This window comes from Mobula birostris, chromosome 8, assembly GCF_030028105.1.
Source record: "Mobula birostris isolate sMobBir1 chromosome 8, sMobBir1.hap1, whole genome shotgun sequence".
Taxonomy (NCBI): domain Eukaryota; kingdom Metazoa; phylum Chordata; class Chondrichthyes; order Myliobatiformes; family Myliobatidae; genus Mobula; species Mobula birostris.
In genome coordinates, this window is record NC_092377.1 from 86,615,865 (window position 1) to 86,632,606 (window position 16,742).

Genomic DNA, 16,742 nt, shown 5'->3' on the forward strand with positions numbered 1-16,742 from the left:
CCGAGATTAGGAAAAACTTCTTCACACAGAGAGTGGTGAATCTGTGGAATTCTCTGCCACAGGAAACAATTGAGGCCAGTTCATTGGCTATATTTAAGAGGGAGTTAGATATGGCCCTTGTGGCTACGGGGGTCAGGGGGTATGGAGGGAAGGCTGGGGCGGGGTTCTGAGTTGGATGATCAGCCGTGATCATAATAAATGGTGGTGCAGGCTCAAAGGGCCGAATGGCCTACTCCTGCACCTATTTTCTATGTATGTTTCTATGTATGAACTATAACTTATTGGAAAAATAAATATAACTATAAATATATGAGAGGTGGCTTGATAGAGGGTGTACAAGATGATAAGAGGCATAGATTAAGTGGATAGTGAGAGACTTTTTCCCAGGGTGGAAATGGCTAATACTAGGGGCATTAGTTTAAAATGATTGGAGGAAAGTATAGGGGGATGTCAGAGACAAGTTCATTACAAAGAGGGTGGTGAGTGTGTGGAATGCCCTGCCAGGGGTGGTGATAGAGGCAGATACATTAGATGTGTTTAAGAAACTCTTAGACACATGGATGAGAGAATAAAATAGGGGGCTATATAGGAGGGAAAAGTTAGATTGATTTTAGAGTAGGTTTGAAGGCCGGCACAACATTGTGGGCTGAAGGGATAATACTGTGTACTGTTCTATGTTCCAACTATATTTCATCAATTTTAGTACCACACGAAATGTATTTTAGTTTAAATTAATTTAGCCTTTAACTGTTTTGTTCCCCTGACGTTGTATCCAATGCTATTGACGGACAGTATAGATTACACATCAATGTTAATTCATCCTAGACAGTAGATACTTGCACAATTTTAAACAATGTATGAACATGAAATGGGTGCATTTTTAATATTTATCATTTCAGTTTCAGTTCTGTAAACAGGGGACACTTTGTTTTGTTGAAATTTGTGTTTCAATATTAAGAAAAACTTGTGAATGCAGCTTTTCCATGTGGTTAATACTATAATGGTAACATCAAAAATAGAAGTCACATCTTTAAGTGGAGTCTGCAAAGATTATTGCACCAAATGCATACTCTAGCCTGATCAACTGATCACTGAGGAGTTTAAAAACAGCAATGTGTTTAAAATCGAGTCCACCCTTCAGCCATTCCACAGGAAAGTGAGAAATGACTCCTTTCCCTTGCTTGAAGTGTTGGTAAAATAATGCCATTTAGCACATAAGAAACTGACATCAGTCACAATCCATCCCCAACAACACAGAGAAATTTAATAGACAGCACCAATTTTGATTGTGATTTCTGGTCTTGATCACAATTTTCCAGTTTCTTCTTTCAGTGACTAACTTTATAATACACAAGTGAGAGCTTGAGAGTGAAAGATGAAAATAACTAATTTTAAAATATTATAGCTCTCAACATCTTTATGGATGACAATTATAGAGTAAGTGTACTATTGAAAGATTGGTAAATAATGGACTGCATTCTCTGTCTTTATTTTCCATCTTGTCATTATCCATTTATTTTCTGTTTAACCCCTGACCCCTCCTGCTTTTGAAGCCATATTCTGATTTCATATGACATGTCAATTGTGTTTTGTTTCTTCACACAATTCGTCTACTCTCTGTCACACTCTCTGTCTTTTTCCCTTTATCTACTTCTAACTTGGATGCATCTAATATACCAGCACTACTTCAATGATTCAAAGTCCACTAGTGTGATATTGACGTGGCTACGGAACCTCTCTGAGGCCCTTATCATTTCTAACTTTACTAATTTTAAAAGATATTGCAAAAGCTTGAGGTAAGTAGTGAACAAGGTGGGTGTTCTTTTTGTCCCAAGTTGGAATAGGAACGCTGTAATTAGCTGCACAGATAGCACTTGATATAGTCGCCTTTCCAGGACTTCATCATGCTTAAGGATGCATCTAGTTTGAGAAATGTATCTACAGCTCAATGTATCACCCATCGCTGGCTCCTGTCTCTCAGTGCCAGTTCCAGTCATTTCGGACGTTGAAGATTTAGAGAATGGGAAGTAGAGAAATAGCTGTGTTGCATTGAGCTAATTCGTCATAACGCTTTTGCCAGGTATCTCCAGCAACCCCCGGATTGGATCCTGACCTCTGGTATTACCTGCGTGGAGTTTGCACTTTCTCCATCACTGCGAAGTTTCCGTCCCCGTGCTAGTGAATGGTAGAATCTGGGGGGACTTGATGGGAATGCGGGGGGAGTAAAATGGGAGCGGTGTAAATGGATCCGCGTGAACTCAGTGGTCCACGCGACCTGTTTCCATACCGTGTCTCTCTGAGATTTTGCACAAAGTCTTATCTGCGGTATTGTCGCCTGGCGCCTAATTCTGCGCTTTGAAGTTGAACTCGACTAATTCCAAACCTGCGCCACCAGAAGTTTCGATTCCCTCTTCTCTAACCTAAAGACTATTTCAAGTTCAGCCCTGTTCATGCTTCCGACTTTTTTTCCCTGACATGCAAACTGTATTAAGTCTTTGAATATTCAATGATAAAATTAATTTTCGACACGGTGTAAGTGTAATTATTCTCATAAATGTCCAATAGTAAAGATCACTGTTTGTCTTTTTTTTAAAACCAATTTCTTAAAAGAGTGGATGCGGAGAGGATGTGTCCTATAACGAGGGAATCTAGGAGCAGAGTGCACAGCCTCAGAATACAAGGACGTCCCTTTAGAAAAGAGAGGAAGAGTGATTTCTTTAGCCAGAGGTGGTGATTCTGTGAAATTCATTGCCGCAGACAGTTATTGGGTATATCTAAAACGGAAGTTCTTGCTAAGTAAGAATTTCAAAGGTTACAAAGAGATGGCAGGAGAATGGGTAATAAATCAGCCATGATGGAATAGCGGAGCAGACTCGATGGGCCAAATGGCCTGATTATGCTCCTATGTTTTATGTTCTTATGGAATTAATCTAATTTGTCAAAATAGAGCACTAATATCGAGGTGTAGTGTAGACTCGGTTTCAGCACAATATCCGCTAACATATTTGTTTATATAATTCGCAAACTGTTCAACTATTTGCGGAACAAGAATTACGAAAAAAAAATCATCCCTTTAACCAGAATTCAAATTTATTGTTTTAAAAAAAACGTTTTGTACCCAGTGGTGTTTCGGCAGCACGTCTCCAAGATGTTGATGGCCATAAATCTCAGATTAACCCGCCTGCTGTTCCGAACAGAAGGAGAAATAACAATTGCTCTGAATTTTGATTATTTTTTGGAAAAGGGGCAAAGGATTTGAACAGGATTTTAGATGCGCAGTCCCGTACTTGAGTGTCATTGACCCATTACGAGAGTTTGGAAATCCATTTTAAACCCGCATTAACTTTCTCCTTATTGTTACCTAAAGGCCGCGCGTTACACCGTATTTAGGAGCTTGTTCATTAATAACATTGTTCCATCGTAATCAAGCGTAGATGGGGCTGGTCTGATCAACCTCGCCTAGGCTATAATCCGGCGATTCTCTCACAGCAGGGTGCATAGGGTACTACACATCAAGGGGCTTAGAGACATATTTTGAATTTAAAGCATCTTATTAAATGGAATAGAAATTGTAAACGGGAGCGAGGTCTTTTTTAATTCTACAACTTTTGTATCCAAAGTATCAAGCACTACCCATCAACTGACTGATGTGTTATAAATAATGGCCGAGAGGATTTTTTTTTTGGTTAAATGGAAGACTTTTGGTTAAAGTGAATCCTACAGGTGTGGAGAAATTAGTCATTACCGCTACTCCCAAACCTGTCCCTGTTTTCACTCTACTGTTGGACTGCTGTTCATTTTAAAACTGATCGTTAAACGCAATGGGATTTTAATATTAACGAGATTTATTTGACTGATTAATGGGAAAGGGACAATATAGTTCCCGAGAGCTAAACTTTAAACCAGGGCAGATCGATTATTTAAAAAAATGAATAGATATTTAGTGATCTCAATCTTGAGTTTTAAATTAGCTTTAACTTTATTTCTGCTAATAAAACGTCAAGAAAAGGGATTGTCTGGATTTAGACATCTACTGAGCTCCGCTGTCATGATAATGTTCAAATCGTTTTTGTAAGGAAAACTAAACGAGTAATGATTATTAAATCAAATCCGGTAAATTAATAACAAACAAGTAAATTAGCCTAATAAATAGCGAAAGAGAGAGCAACAATCAAACAGGGAGATTGGCTAAAGGCTGCGTAAGTACTGCATCCCCACTCGCCTCCTAAGTCAATAACATTTACAAAAGGTCACATGCTGGCTCTTAAATGTTGCCTCCGCAGGCCCCTCCACCCCGCTCTGCTTTATGGGCAGGCTGGAAGATGTTCACTTCTGCATCGTGTTTCAACACTACGTAAATTCCAGACAATGTCCAGAGTGGCGTGTGTCGGCAGCATCGGGCTGCTTGTTCCTTTCCATGTCATGTATTGAAAGTTTGATTATGATTAAAGCGCAAACGTGGCGAGCGCTCTGTGGTTTCAATATTACATTATTCATGGCGAAATGAGAACGTCCGCCTGTTGAACTAAGATAATATATTTGCAGCAGAATGGCAAGATCTCGAGCGTTACCGCATTCATAAATCGTTGTCTGTATGGAGCAGCTTCCAAATTAACGCCGCGGGCTTTCTCAGTACTGTTGTCCCCGACAGCCAGAACTCAAAAGAGGTCTTTCGCTTGGGTACCCTAAATTGTGCGGATGATGGTGGGGTCACGGGGGTTTGCAAGGTAGCAACGATAAATTGGGCTGTTTTAGCAATTGCCCTGAATCCCTCTAGCCTTGCAATGAAAATATTGGACGTGTCGGTGCTAAATTATGCAATAGCTGCCCCCATTAAAGTTGATGAAGACGAATGGGTATCTGTCCCGCTTGCGCACCCTATATCCATTCCAAGTCCTGTCTCATTTAGGATGCAGTACTCAGATATTAGAATGTCTGATCGTTATTGATAGTGAGGAGGTTTACTCGGGCCACCGCAGAATGCGGAGATTGCCTGGACTTGTCAGTACAAACGGGTGGAAACTGATTTTTAAAAATATTGAACCCCGCGTATGAATGCAGAAGAAATTGCCCTCTACTGTTTTCCCTCAGTCCTGGCAAATATCCATATTCTTTACACCTATACGAGCTGCAGTATTTAAATAATGTTTAATGGTCCTTAACGAACACATTAGCTACCGCTAGTAAAATTAGATGAAGTGAAATTATTGAACCTAAACAGAACTCAAATTCTGCCCAAACCACATTTCCTTCCTTCTTTAATTAGTGAAGGATAATTACATGTAGATACCCGCTCCAAACAACTTGAGACTTATGGGTTGATTAACTCACATTGTAATTTAATTGCGCTGAATTCCCGCATGTTAAACTCTGGTTTACCCCAGTTTCCAACACCATGACTGTCACTAAATCTGCCTCCTAAACCATCGGCCGGAATACTGTAAACAAAAGTCAGCCGTGTATCCAAATTAGCCCCCACAGTATTATCACCAGTCAGGCTTTCTAAAGCTGCTCTACAGGGGGAGTTAGATATATCGAACTCTGTTTATTTCGCCATTTCCACATTGCCACGGCATCGTAGGTTTAACCCAACGAGTGCAAATGCCAGGAGCTGAAGCCCCAGTCGTCAGGTGCATCAGCTTCAACTATCCACAAGCTGGGAACAGCCAGTGCACTCTGTCAACACAAACAAGAGATTTAAAGCCAATAATAATTCCCTGTCACTTACTGATATCACCACCTGTGCACAGGCGTATTAAAACCGCCATTACAAATTCTAATTTAAAATGAAGAAGCCTTAATACTTAAGAACAACAAAATCACGAAGGCCCTATTATTGTTAGAACAACAATCCACCACGGCTTGGGCTGTACTTACAGGCACGTGTTTCCCGGCCCCAGGAGAACACTTTCACCAGCGACCTTCCCTACCGGAAGAGGCCAACTACGATCCAAATTTTAAAACACAACCAAAATGTAAATTAAAATTACAAATATTTAATCACAAACCAGAATGCTAATATATATTTTATTTCGCTCATATGGCGTTGTTGAGAATATGTCAACTTAATTTTTAACAATTTTTGTTCTTTAAGTCCCGGGCTACAGAAAATATTGCAGATCAAGTTCCGCCATGTCTTTGAAAACATGACTGGAGATATTGGGTTTGAAACACTTCTCGGAAAGAAGGTTACATTTTAAACAAAAACTTGTATCAGCTACCTTTCGACACAACGGACACGTTGTAGCTTCATTATCCACTGAATCTGCCCCCCCCCATCTCTTTTTGCATCTGATTTATAACGTACCAACCTAATGAATGCTGGCGAATAACGTTCAGGCGATGGCATTTCTGGGACATCGCCTCAATGGAAACCCGTCCTTCTAGGGAAAAGGAGGCTGAATCTTTGCCCCCACCTCCAACTGTGGAATCCAAACATTAAATGTTATTACCAACCATCTGCCTGACAATGGTTTCTCTCAGCATCGACATGGCTTCTGAAGGAAGTATTCACGTTTCGTTCAATACGATCGTGATTGGAAATCGGCGGTAAAATAGTTACCATTTCGAATGTCCAATCCTATACGATAACTTGTCCGAATTCTTAAGAGTTACAAATAATCGCCTAAACTGCACAATAGTCGCTGCCATCACATTATCTCCAGATCACGGAATCTGTAACAGTTGTGTTATCGTCCTAAGCTGCGTACCACAGGTTAACACTTGCATTGTACAGAATGCAGTCTTGTGGAATCAAAATCGGACAAATCTGATTCCTCACACGGAAGTTTTAAAGAGCGATATTTAAAAAAATCTTTTTGAGAAAAGCTATAGACAATGTCATAGATAGTCAAGAACTAAAATAACGATGGACACAATGCACGGATAATTATACGTATTTAATATATTTAAATATTCAGTAACAAACACAATTGAGAACGTACATTTGGAACCACTATATAAAAGCTAACAGTTAAGAAAATAAGTTGTGTAGAAAAGGGATTGCATTTAATTTAACAGTTGTCAGCTTCACACGGGTCTGTATATGGGTACCAGAACTGAATAACCAAATCCCATTTAAGATCGTGTAAAATAAACGAACACATTTTACATTTGTTTGGAAAACGAAAGTCGATCTGAAAGTACTAAAAACGAAGCATTTAACTTACTAAAACAAACACAGAACGTCAAAATAGATAACGAAAGTATACAATATCACATAGTTTTTTTATAAATAAATAAAACGAATAAATTATAAAATGTATTCATTTAGCAATACATATACTCAAACAGTAAAATTATATGCAACAAACTCATCATTTACGAAGGAGGGAAACAACGTGGAAAGCGTCGAAAAATTAAGGCATTTACATCATCTTACTGAAATATCCGGGTCAGCAATCCAAGGCATTTGTGGCTAATCTAAAGGAATGTTCTAATACCGGCTTTGTTCAGACAATTGACGGTCGGTCTCAAGTGTCCAGCAAGTCACAAAGCTACATTAAAGCTGTTTATTGTTTTTGGACCTAAAGGTGCGGTCCGAGATGAGCGTCTGGTACACCAGGTTTGTTGTAGGAGGAATGAAGCGATGAAACCAGTTCATTTGAGCACGGGCTGGGTAAACAGTCTGATGATGAGAATGATGATAAAGGCACGGTTTGTCGCCCCCTCTCCATGTACTAACAGGCCGGGCGCACTGGTACCTGGAGCAAGATTACTTGCCTGTTCTCTGACGGGTGGCATTTGTTGATGTGCCTGGTGAGTCCGGGCGAGCTGTAGAAAGTGGCCGCGCAATACTTGCAGGGGAAAACCTCGGTGGCATGCAGGCGGAGGTGGCGTTCCTGGCCACCTTTACTGGCCAAGTTCTCCCCGCAGAGCTGGCACTCGGGGCCCGGCGGCAGCTTGTCGGGGGGTGGCGGCGGCTCGGCTCGGTGAGCCAGCAGGTGCTTCCTCAGGTAAGCCTGGCGCTTGAATCTCTTGCCGCAGCGGCAGCATTCACAGTGGCCGCCGTCTTCGGAGCCGCAATCGGCGAGCGCCGAGCTAGGCTCGGGGCTGTCCCGCTCGGCTTCGGGCCCGGGCCCAGACCGGGGTTCCGCTCCGACGTCTGCTTTGGGCTGGTGCGGGGGTCGGGGCTTGTGCCAACGGCGGTGCGACGCCAGGTTAGCCGGGCAGCTGAAGACCTTGTCGCACTCGGGGCAGCGGTAATCGACCCGCACGATGCGAGAGCACTTGTGCTGGGCCAGTGCGAACGGGTCGGCGTACTCCTCCTTGCAGAGCTGGCAGATGAATTCGCCCAGAGGGCGGCCAGGTCCCAGTCCTTGGCCAGGGCCCGCACCCATGCGGCCCGCCTTGCCCTCGCCCTCGGGTGGCGCCTCTTTGATCCGTAGCCCCAGCACCGGCGAGGTCGTCACCTCGTCTTCAAAGGCCAGCTTCCTCGCCGCCTTGGCCCGGCGGGCCGCTGCTCCCGCTCCCATCGGTGGCTTGTTCCTGCGCTCGGCCGCTTTGGTGGCGCCCCCTGCCCGGGGAGACGGCGAGGAGGAGCCGCCGCCTCCACCTCCATCACCACCTCCTCCTCCTCCACCGCCGCTGCAGCCCAACTCGGCGCCGCCCGGGGCCGCCAACAGCAACATGCGGTCCAGGGCGTTGAAAGTGGCCGCTGGCCCTGGGAACGACTCGGCGGTAACCGGGGAGCCCAGGCTCACTGTCCGCTGGCCGTACATGCGTTCTTTGCTGACGGGTCGAGCCGGGCTGGACAGCGGTTGCCCGGGACAGCCCGGCTCCAGCCGGCCAAACACCTGCGCTCCACCCGGCTCCGGGGCGGCTCCTCCCCCCGCCCCCTGGGGCAAAGGCGGGTCCGTCGGCGGCTGCTGTACCGGCGGCTCGGCGGCATCGTGGCAGCGGATACGATAGGAGATGGGCGTGGATCTCCGGCTCCTCTTCACCAGGAATCCTCGCGGCATCGTTGGGGAGAGCGGGCGTGTGACGAGAAATAATTGTTTTAAAAAAGCAAATTTGAGTAAGCAGAAGGCACTTGACATCAAATAAATAAATAAATGCACTGTGAACGCCAGTTAGGAGCTCCCGTCGCCCCGCACTATGTGCCCGGCGGAGCCCGCTGCGTGTGTGGCATGGCGCCAGACCACCGCCAGCCTTCCCCGCTGCTACTGCCCGTACTCGGGGATCCGGCCCTCGGATCTAGCCTCTTCCCTAGCTCCGCTCCCGCCGCTCCCTTTAAAGGCGGCCCCGCTCCCATTGTCCTCGCCCGCCTGGCCGAGCGGCCGGGCAGCCAATCACAGGCGCGGCTGACTCGAGTTTAGCCAATGGGGAGCTGAGTTTCTTCAACCTCTCTTCCCCCCCCCCACCCGGGCCGTGCAGCGGCTCGGGAGGGGCTGGGAGCCGATGAGTGTAATTCTGAGTGTGCATATGTGAGTGAAGGGCAGAAGGGATGGGTTGGATTAATTGCCATCTCATCCCTCCCCCCTCGGATTATACACCAAAGCGCGAGGGGCAGAGTACTCCCAGCTGATAGGGATCCCGAAACTTTACAATAGAACCAATGTTTTCCCCTCCCCACCTGCCTTCTTATAAATCGCAGAGTGCAGAATTGCCCGCCCGTGACACGCAGATTTTTGAGCGGTCCAAATCTGGATGGGAGTGTGTGTTTATTTCCAAGGCCATCTAATCCCAACCCTCTTCCAAAAGTTCCGATGACAGTCTATTTCAATCAGCGGAAGATAACCTTAAGGAATGGGGGGGGGCGCGGAATGAAAATGTGGTGAAGGGGAGCAGGTGGAAGTGGCGAGGAGCTGATCTCAGGAGATTCAGTAAAAAAGGGAGTTCCGCAAGTTCAGATGTTCACAAGAAGACTTGTATTTACATCAGCTACACCCATGCAGTTGTCGACAACAACCTTGGTGAAATTCCAGCTATCGGTACTTCTTGCTCACTGAATTTTCTCCACTATAATTGGTGCTGTTTCCAGCCAGAGGACTCACCTTTTCACTTCCCCCACCCGCCCACCTTTGCACCCCCCTCAGGTAATTGTTCTTTGTGGGTGTCGGGGATGAGACCGAGCAGATGCGGCCGGTCTGCGGGGGCTGGCCTTTGCCCGCGCGCGTGTATGTGCTCAGCCCGTGGCTGCTGCCACACGCCCGGCTCCGCCTCCTCTCTTCGGCCTGACACGCGTCGGCTCTTTGTCGGCCTGCAGTGGGAGGGGGGGTGACTGGCAATCTGCCAACCAGAGCCGTCCATCACCATCAGAACCCGCAACAGCATCCGCACACTCTCTCAGCAGAGAGAAAGAAAGGAGGCTGATGTCTAGGGCAACACAAAAGCTCCCTCCGCAGCCGTGGCCTGGGCTTTGTGAATGAAATTAACCTCTGTCCATTGAAACACGAGCCCAAACAATGAAGGCAGGGGCTGCGCCGCGATCGCCTCGCATTGTAAAGGACAGACGCTGTGCTGAAGGAAATCGCCACATTTCTATCATCTGTTACACGATCCGTCTCAGTCGCTGACAAACGGGGTTCATCACCAACTTTCCGCTCTTCCTACCTCCGCGAGAAGGCTGATGTTTAACTCCATTTATCAGTGCACTTGGCAAGGAGCGGTCCTCATAGTTATCTACGTCCCTCACCAGACTCTCTAACTTTATCTCAAGTAGTCCATCGGAAGGACTGGCGGCTGCGGGACGAATCGGCGGCTCTCATCTCTCCCGTTCTTGCGCCATCCTCGCCGTACTATCAGAAGTAAAAGTTAAGAGCCCCTTTTACTACTCAGTTGTTTCTACCCCTCCCTTACTACTCAACATTTACTACTCAGTTGTTTCTACCCCTCACTTGCTTCCTTTTCTCACAAGCATGAAGGATGGGATTTAAATCCGCCCCTCTTCAATGAAATATTTACCCAAAAACCGCAAGCCGCCGCGAGAACGCCGAGATCGGTACACATTATTTCCATCAGATTTATGAAACGGTCTCACTTGCACGTAAAGAACTAAAATAAAAAAAAACATGGTTAACCTCTGATACAATGGCGCTCATTTTGTCTGACAAATAAAACAGATATAGTAAATAGCCCTCCTCTCCGTGCAAAGACAGAAATTAGAGGGGAGGAAGAAACTATGCATAAAATATGCGGAGATGTGTCGCTTTTGTTGTGCTAAATAATTGAGTGTGCAGTGTGTGTGAGTCTCCGGGTTGTTTTGGCTGGCCGCGCTCTGTTGACACGAAATGCTTTTATCTCGCTTTTGACCAGGAGATTGAAGGGCACGCGAAAGGCACGCGGAGGACTCGGTTATTGTGCGGGACATTAGCATAAAGCTGCTGGACAAATTAAGATAATTACACAGCAAATCCGAATCTTGCAGGGATTTACACTTAAAAAAAAACATCAGTTGGCAAGGGCGAAAGCCTGCATTGTCAACTTTGTGTTCATTGAACAGCGAGTCTGGTAAGGATTGATGCTAGCAGACGTAAAATAATCGTACACTAAAACTCCAACACCGGATTCCATTTGCCGGAGGGATACCACGCATATTTCAGAAGTATGCATGTATCAGTAGAAGTGCTTAGAATGGGACAGGGGTTTCACTAATTTTAGGGTAACCATTCTACCTCCAGGTTTCCCTTGAAGGTAAATACGTTTCCTCTTGGATCAAACCCCGTGCTGTCTGCTCCCAGCCCCCGGAACGTCCTAACTCCCTTCTCACAGGAATATGATTTTAAACATCGAATAAATTGCATATGTTTTCAAACTCTCCAACGACTTCTCCCGTAGTTTGGAGCAGAGGATTTGGCTGGGGTGGGGTCACGGGTTGAGTTTGATTTTCATGACATTCTTCCTAGGGTTAGGAAGAACGCGGGGACCTGTGAACCTGCGTCCTACTTCAAATGACGGTCTTGATGTTAATAATTCTTCAAAATTGTACATTACTGTCTGCCCTTTACACCACTGAGCAAATTACATCTCTGACTAAATGTTATTGTGGAACACCACAATGCTAGCTGTATTTTACGGACGAGCGAATTCTTAACTATATTTTTGGCTCATTACAACCTAGCCACACTATGCCCTCATAACAGAGCTTTATGACTCCTTCGTGCTTGTACTGACATTAATGTGTGCAAATTACTTCACCGATTGTGTTTAAGTGAATGCGGATTATAATGTTGTTATACAGAATCTAGTTTTAAGGCTAGAAATCTGGTAAATGTGGGAAATCTATAACAGAGGTGGTTGTGTTGGAGGTGCTGTCTGTTATTAGAACCAAAGAACAAAATTTACAAGTATTTGCTTAAATAAATACAAATGCCAGATCTTAGGTGTTGAACCGAGAGATAGTTCAGTTCTTGCTGGTGAAAATTGAGGTACGCGGGTCTCGGTTCCTCTGACTGTCCAACCTGCATCATATGAGGAATCCAAGATGGTTCTCAAGTTATGGTCAGCCACATATGTAAAGTGTACTGATAAATAGACCAAGTTGTGTGATCTATGTCAGAGCTTGAGTAGCAGCTTCGGTCGGCAGCGTGCATACAACAGGTTAGAAATAACGTGCTTCCAGGAAGTGTCAACGCATACTATACACTTTACCTTCTACAGGCAGAGAAAGAATAGGAGGGGGTGGGACGGGTCCGAAATAGGTGGAATAGTGCAAGAATCCCCTGGATGTCCCAGATTGTTGAAATCTGGAGAAAGCAGTAGTTGTTCAGGGAAGTACTCTGGCATTTTAACCACAAGGAAGAAATGTAGCCTTTGCAGGGGAGTCTGTAGTTCGGAGAAAAGGTGTATATCTGAGTCCATTGGCATGATCACGGGGATCATAGGATGCTTCCTAGATGCTCAGGTCAATGATGCATAGAAATTGCCGGGCGGGAGGGGGCGGTGAGGAGGTGGAAATTGTCCAGCCAGAGGTCATGGTCCATTTGGGAAGGAATGGTAATGTTCTCCGTAAGAAGGTTTTCAAATGTGATAGTGAGGGGGCTGATAAGAGAAGGGTTACATAGAATATACAGTACTGTATGTCGCGATATTTTTAAGGGAACAACTACAAGAAGGCATGATATGACAGGAAGCTCAACAAATGGGCCACGCATGCTTATCAGAGAAATATAAATGGGCAAACCTGCGGCTGGGAGGGTACTATAGGTTCCTGAATAGTTGGATGGAGATGAAGGAACAAATGTAAAGGTAAATTCCAGAAAAATGCAAAAAATAATCAGGCAGTCCAAGTATTGGTTATCAATTGCCTAGAAAAGCAAACGTTTTGAAACGCATTCAAGAGAACACTTTAATCAGTATGTAGCAAGCCGAACAAGAGATGAAGTGGCACTGAACCTAATGTTAAGGAATGAACCTTAGGCAAGTAGAAAAATAGTAATGGGGAATTATTGTGGAAAAGCACAAAGAATAAACAAGAATAAATAACAGATCAATCACGACCTTGTGTTCGGGAGGAGAAAGGCTGAATGATCAATTGACCTTTTCCTGCTCTTATTACTTACTTTCATGTGTTATTGGAGTTAATCATAGTTTTACATAGTTAAATATAAGTGATCTAGAAACTACAGGAAGGCAAATAAATGTTTCAACAGTAAGGATGAAATCAAGGAGAAATAGTGAAAGTTGGGATGAACCATTTGATCCAAAAGAAAGGGAGAAGCTAACTACCAGAACCTTGTCCTTGGATGTCAAGGGACATATGAGGCAGCACAAGATGAAAGGGAGGAATTTTCTCACAAAACAGAGGAATTTTCTCAAAGAGAAAATCAGCAAATCAAAATGAATGCATGAAAAAATGGCAAATAAAATCATGGAAAAGTTTAAAGTATTTTTGTGAATATAGCAAAGGATGTGAATATACAAAATGTGTCCTAATAAAGATCAGAATGGAAGATCTCATTATTCTAAATAATTACGTGGAACCTGACTTCACACAAGACAGCACCAATAAGGAGGAAAAAATATATAGAGAGATAGAGAGAAAGATATATAAATGTGGAGGGGGGGGGAGTAGTGGAGGATCCTTAAGCTGTAGCTAGGCCCAGGTAGAATGTATTCTGGGGGTGGGGGGATATAAAGGAATGGGATTAAACTGTGCACAGACCAATCTATTATTTTGAATTCTTCCTGGTTATAAGCATGATGCAGCACACTTTAAGATAGCTAATGTTGTATCATTATTTGAAATTGAAACAAGTAACTAGAGAACAGGTAGCCTAACAACAGGAAGGTTTATCGGAAAAGATGTAGAGGGATGTTCATGCCAGACAGCTTGAATTCGTTAATGGGTGGTCTTTTATGAAGACTGATCCAAAATATCTATTTAGAATGATACCTATGTTCACTTCTGCACCCAGTCTATCATTTTCCCTTTAATGGAATTTACTGTTTCCATTGCCATCATATTTCTTTTTACATATTTAAAAATAAACTTTTGGTTTTCTTTATTTTACCTGTCAGTATTTTTGTGCATCCTCCTTGATTCATAGCTTAACTCCTGCAGTTTCTGTATTCCACAATTTTTTCTGCAGTACCTGGCAGAATTTACTGCAAGCAGCTTTAAAAAAAACTCAATTTTTCCACATTCTAAGTAACTTTGTGTTTACATTACAGTGCTGATCATATTTTCTTGTGTATAGATTATAATACCAATTGCTCATTGCAATCATTCTTAATTTCATTTGCAGCGACACATTATAATCTTCAGTCCTCCTTACTTATGAAGATCCTGTACATGTTTATTGTGAAATTTCCAAACTGGTTGAATTTTACTTTATGTTCACTACAAGGCAGTTATTACTTTCTTAAATATGCACAACATTGACTGTACTGTGTGTGATATTACAGTGTGATTATTCTTAATTCTGGATTTACTTCTGCTGCCTGTACTTTACTATGTGCATAATGCTGTAATGTGCTAAATCACACCCTAACTCTAAATCTACATTTACATCTGCACATTACAATGCTGCTTGTATATTTTACTAATATGTTATAATGGTGATATAAGGTAGAAAATGCTGGAAATACTCTGCCCATCAGACAGTACATGTGGAGAAAGAAATAGAGTTAATATTTGATGCCTCCAGTCATTTACTGTACTTGTTGTGATCAGCTATGAAAACTCCTCCATAGGTCCAGAATTGTATTTGGTGGAGTCATGAACCAGAGGGGGGTACAAGGTGTCAGAGACTGAGATCAGATTGGTGTATGATAAGCCCACATTGTGCTCACTTCGGCAGCACATATACTAAAATTGGAATGATACAGAGAAGATTAGTATGATAAGCCCACTATTCTACAAACCAGTTTGTTGATCTTTGTAGCACTCCCTCTGCAATATATTCTTTTTTAGTCAAGAAGACTGAAACTGTGCATGATACATCAAATGCACTCTCATCAAAGCCCTCTATAGTTCAGAAGAAGGGTCTTGACTCAAAACATCCATTTCCTCCACAGATACAACCTAACCCACTGACTTCCTTCAACATTTTATTTGCTCCTCTACATTCCAGCACTTGCAGTCTCTTGCGTCTCCGATATAAGGTATATTTGTATTCAAATTCTAAAGCAATAAACGTCTTTAATTTTTATGTTATTTTTATTTAGAGATACAGTGCTGAACAGGCCCTTCCGATCTAACGAGCCGCACGCCCAGCGACCCACCCGTTTAACATCACAGGACAATTTACAATGACCACTTAACCTACTAAACAGTACATCTTTGGACTGTGGGAGGAAACTGGAGCACCCGGAGGAAACCCAGCCAGTTCACGGGGAGAACGTACAAACTCCTTACGTAGATCTCTGCTTATTACAAATTTCACTTAAAAGTATTCTGTGCGTGTTGTTTGCTGAGTGCATATTACTGTGTGCACATTACAACGCCCACTTTGTAATGCGCCTTTAAAATTGACCGTTCTTTACTGTGGCGCATAATAACGCTGGTATACATTACTTTGTACATGATGGCTACATTGCAAAGCGGTGTTATGCTGCTGTTTGCCTATTAAAATACTGCCGGGCTCATTATAACGTTTTATTTTGTACTTTTCCACAATGCAGCACGTTGGTTCCTGTACTGCGTTACACTGTCCTAACCATATTACAGTGCTGTATTTTATTGTGAATTTAACATTGCTAACTGAATTTAAGTGGATTATATTGGATTGTATTTCGACACGCGCATGTTCATTACTGCCTTCATGTTACAATGCTGAATAAACTTTACAGCAGCACATTACAATGCTATTTCACAGTACTGTTTGGGAGTACGAAGTTCCTACTGCATTCTGTGCTCATTACAATGCTAGTTGCACTTCACCGTCACTTTTCCGAACACTGCCTAATCGGACAATGTTCGATTAGGGGGCAAATAATTTGGAATTTGAACTGTTAAAAGATGACCAACTTGGAAAAAAAGATAATGTAATAAATTATGACCGTTCACGGATATAATAGTTTCTTTTATTACAAGCATTTTCTAATCCCGATAAGGTTTGAATTATATTTAGTTATTTCGCTTCCCGGGATTTTGAACACTTGTTTCGCTTCGTGCATTTGATTTAATCAAAAATTTACTTCCATCGGCTAAAGTGCTAAATAATTACATCTCCCTGGAACACGGTCCTTTCCGACGGACCAGAAGGCTTATTTCGCATTGGAAGGGATTTTGATTTCTCATGGGGTGTTATTGGCTAGGGACTGTGCTAAATGTCCTGGTTGGTTTCAGAGGCAATCCC

At 43.4% G+C, this 16,742-nt stretch overlaps 2 protein-coding genes across 2 annotated transcripts in view; one reads left to right on the forward strand and one right to left on the reverse strand.

Annotated features, from left to right (window-relative positions):
- ralgapa2 (Ral GTPase activating protein catalytic subunit alpha 2) overlaps positions 1 to 16,294 on the forward strand; it is a 560,288-nt gene extending 543,994 nt beyond the window's left edge. Inside the window, exon 41 of the mRNA XM_072265566.1 lies at positions 15,610 to 16,294. The gene's annotated coding sequence lies outside the window, so the exon portion shown is untranslated. The remainder of the gene's footprint in view (positions 1 to 15,609) is intronic.
- On the reverse strand, positions 6,936 to 9,246 carry insm1a (insulinoma-associated 1a). Its single transcript, XM_072265576.1, has one exon. The coding sequence runs from the start codon at positions 9,036 to 9,038 to the stop codon at positions 7,680 to 7,682; it is 1,359 nt and encodes a 452-aa protein (XP_072121677.1). The 5' UTR covers positions 9,039 to 9,246; the 3' UTR covers positions 6,936 to 7,679.
- Positions 16,295 to 16,742: the final 448 nt, after the last annotated feature.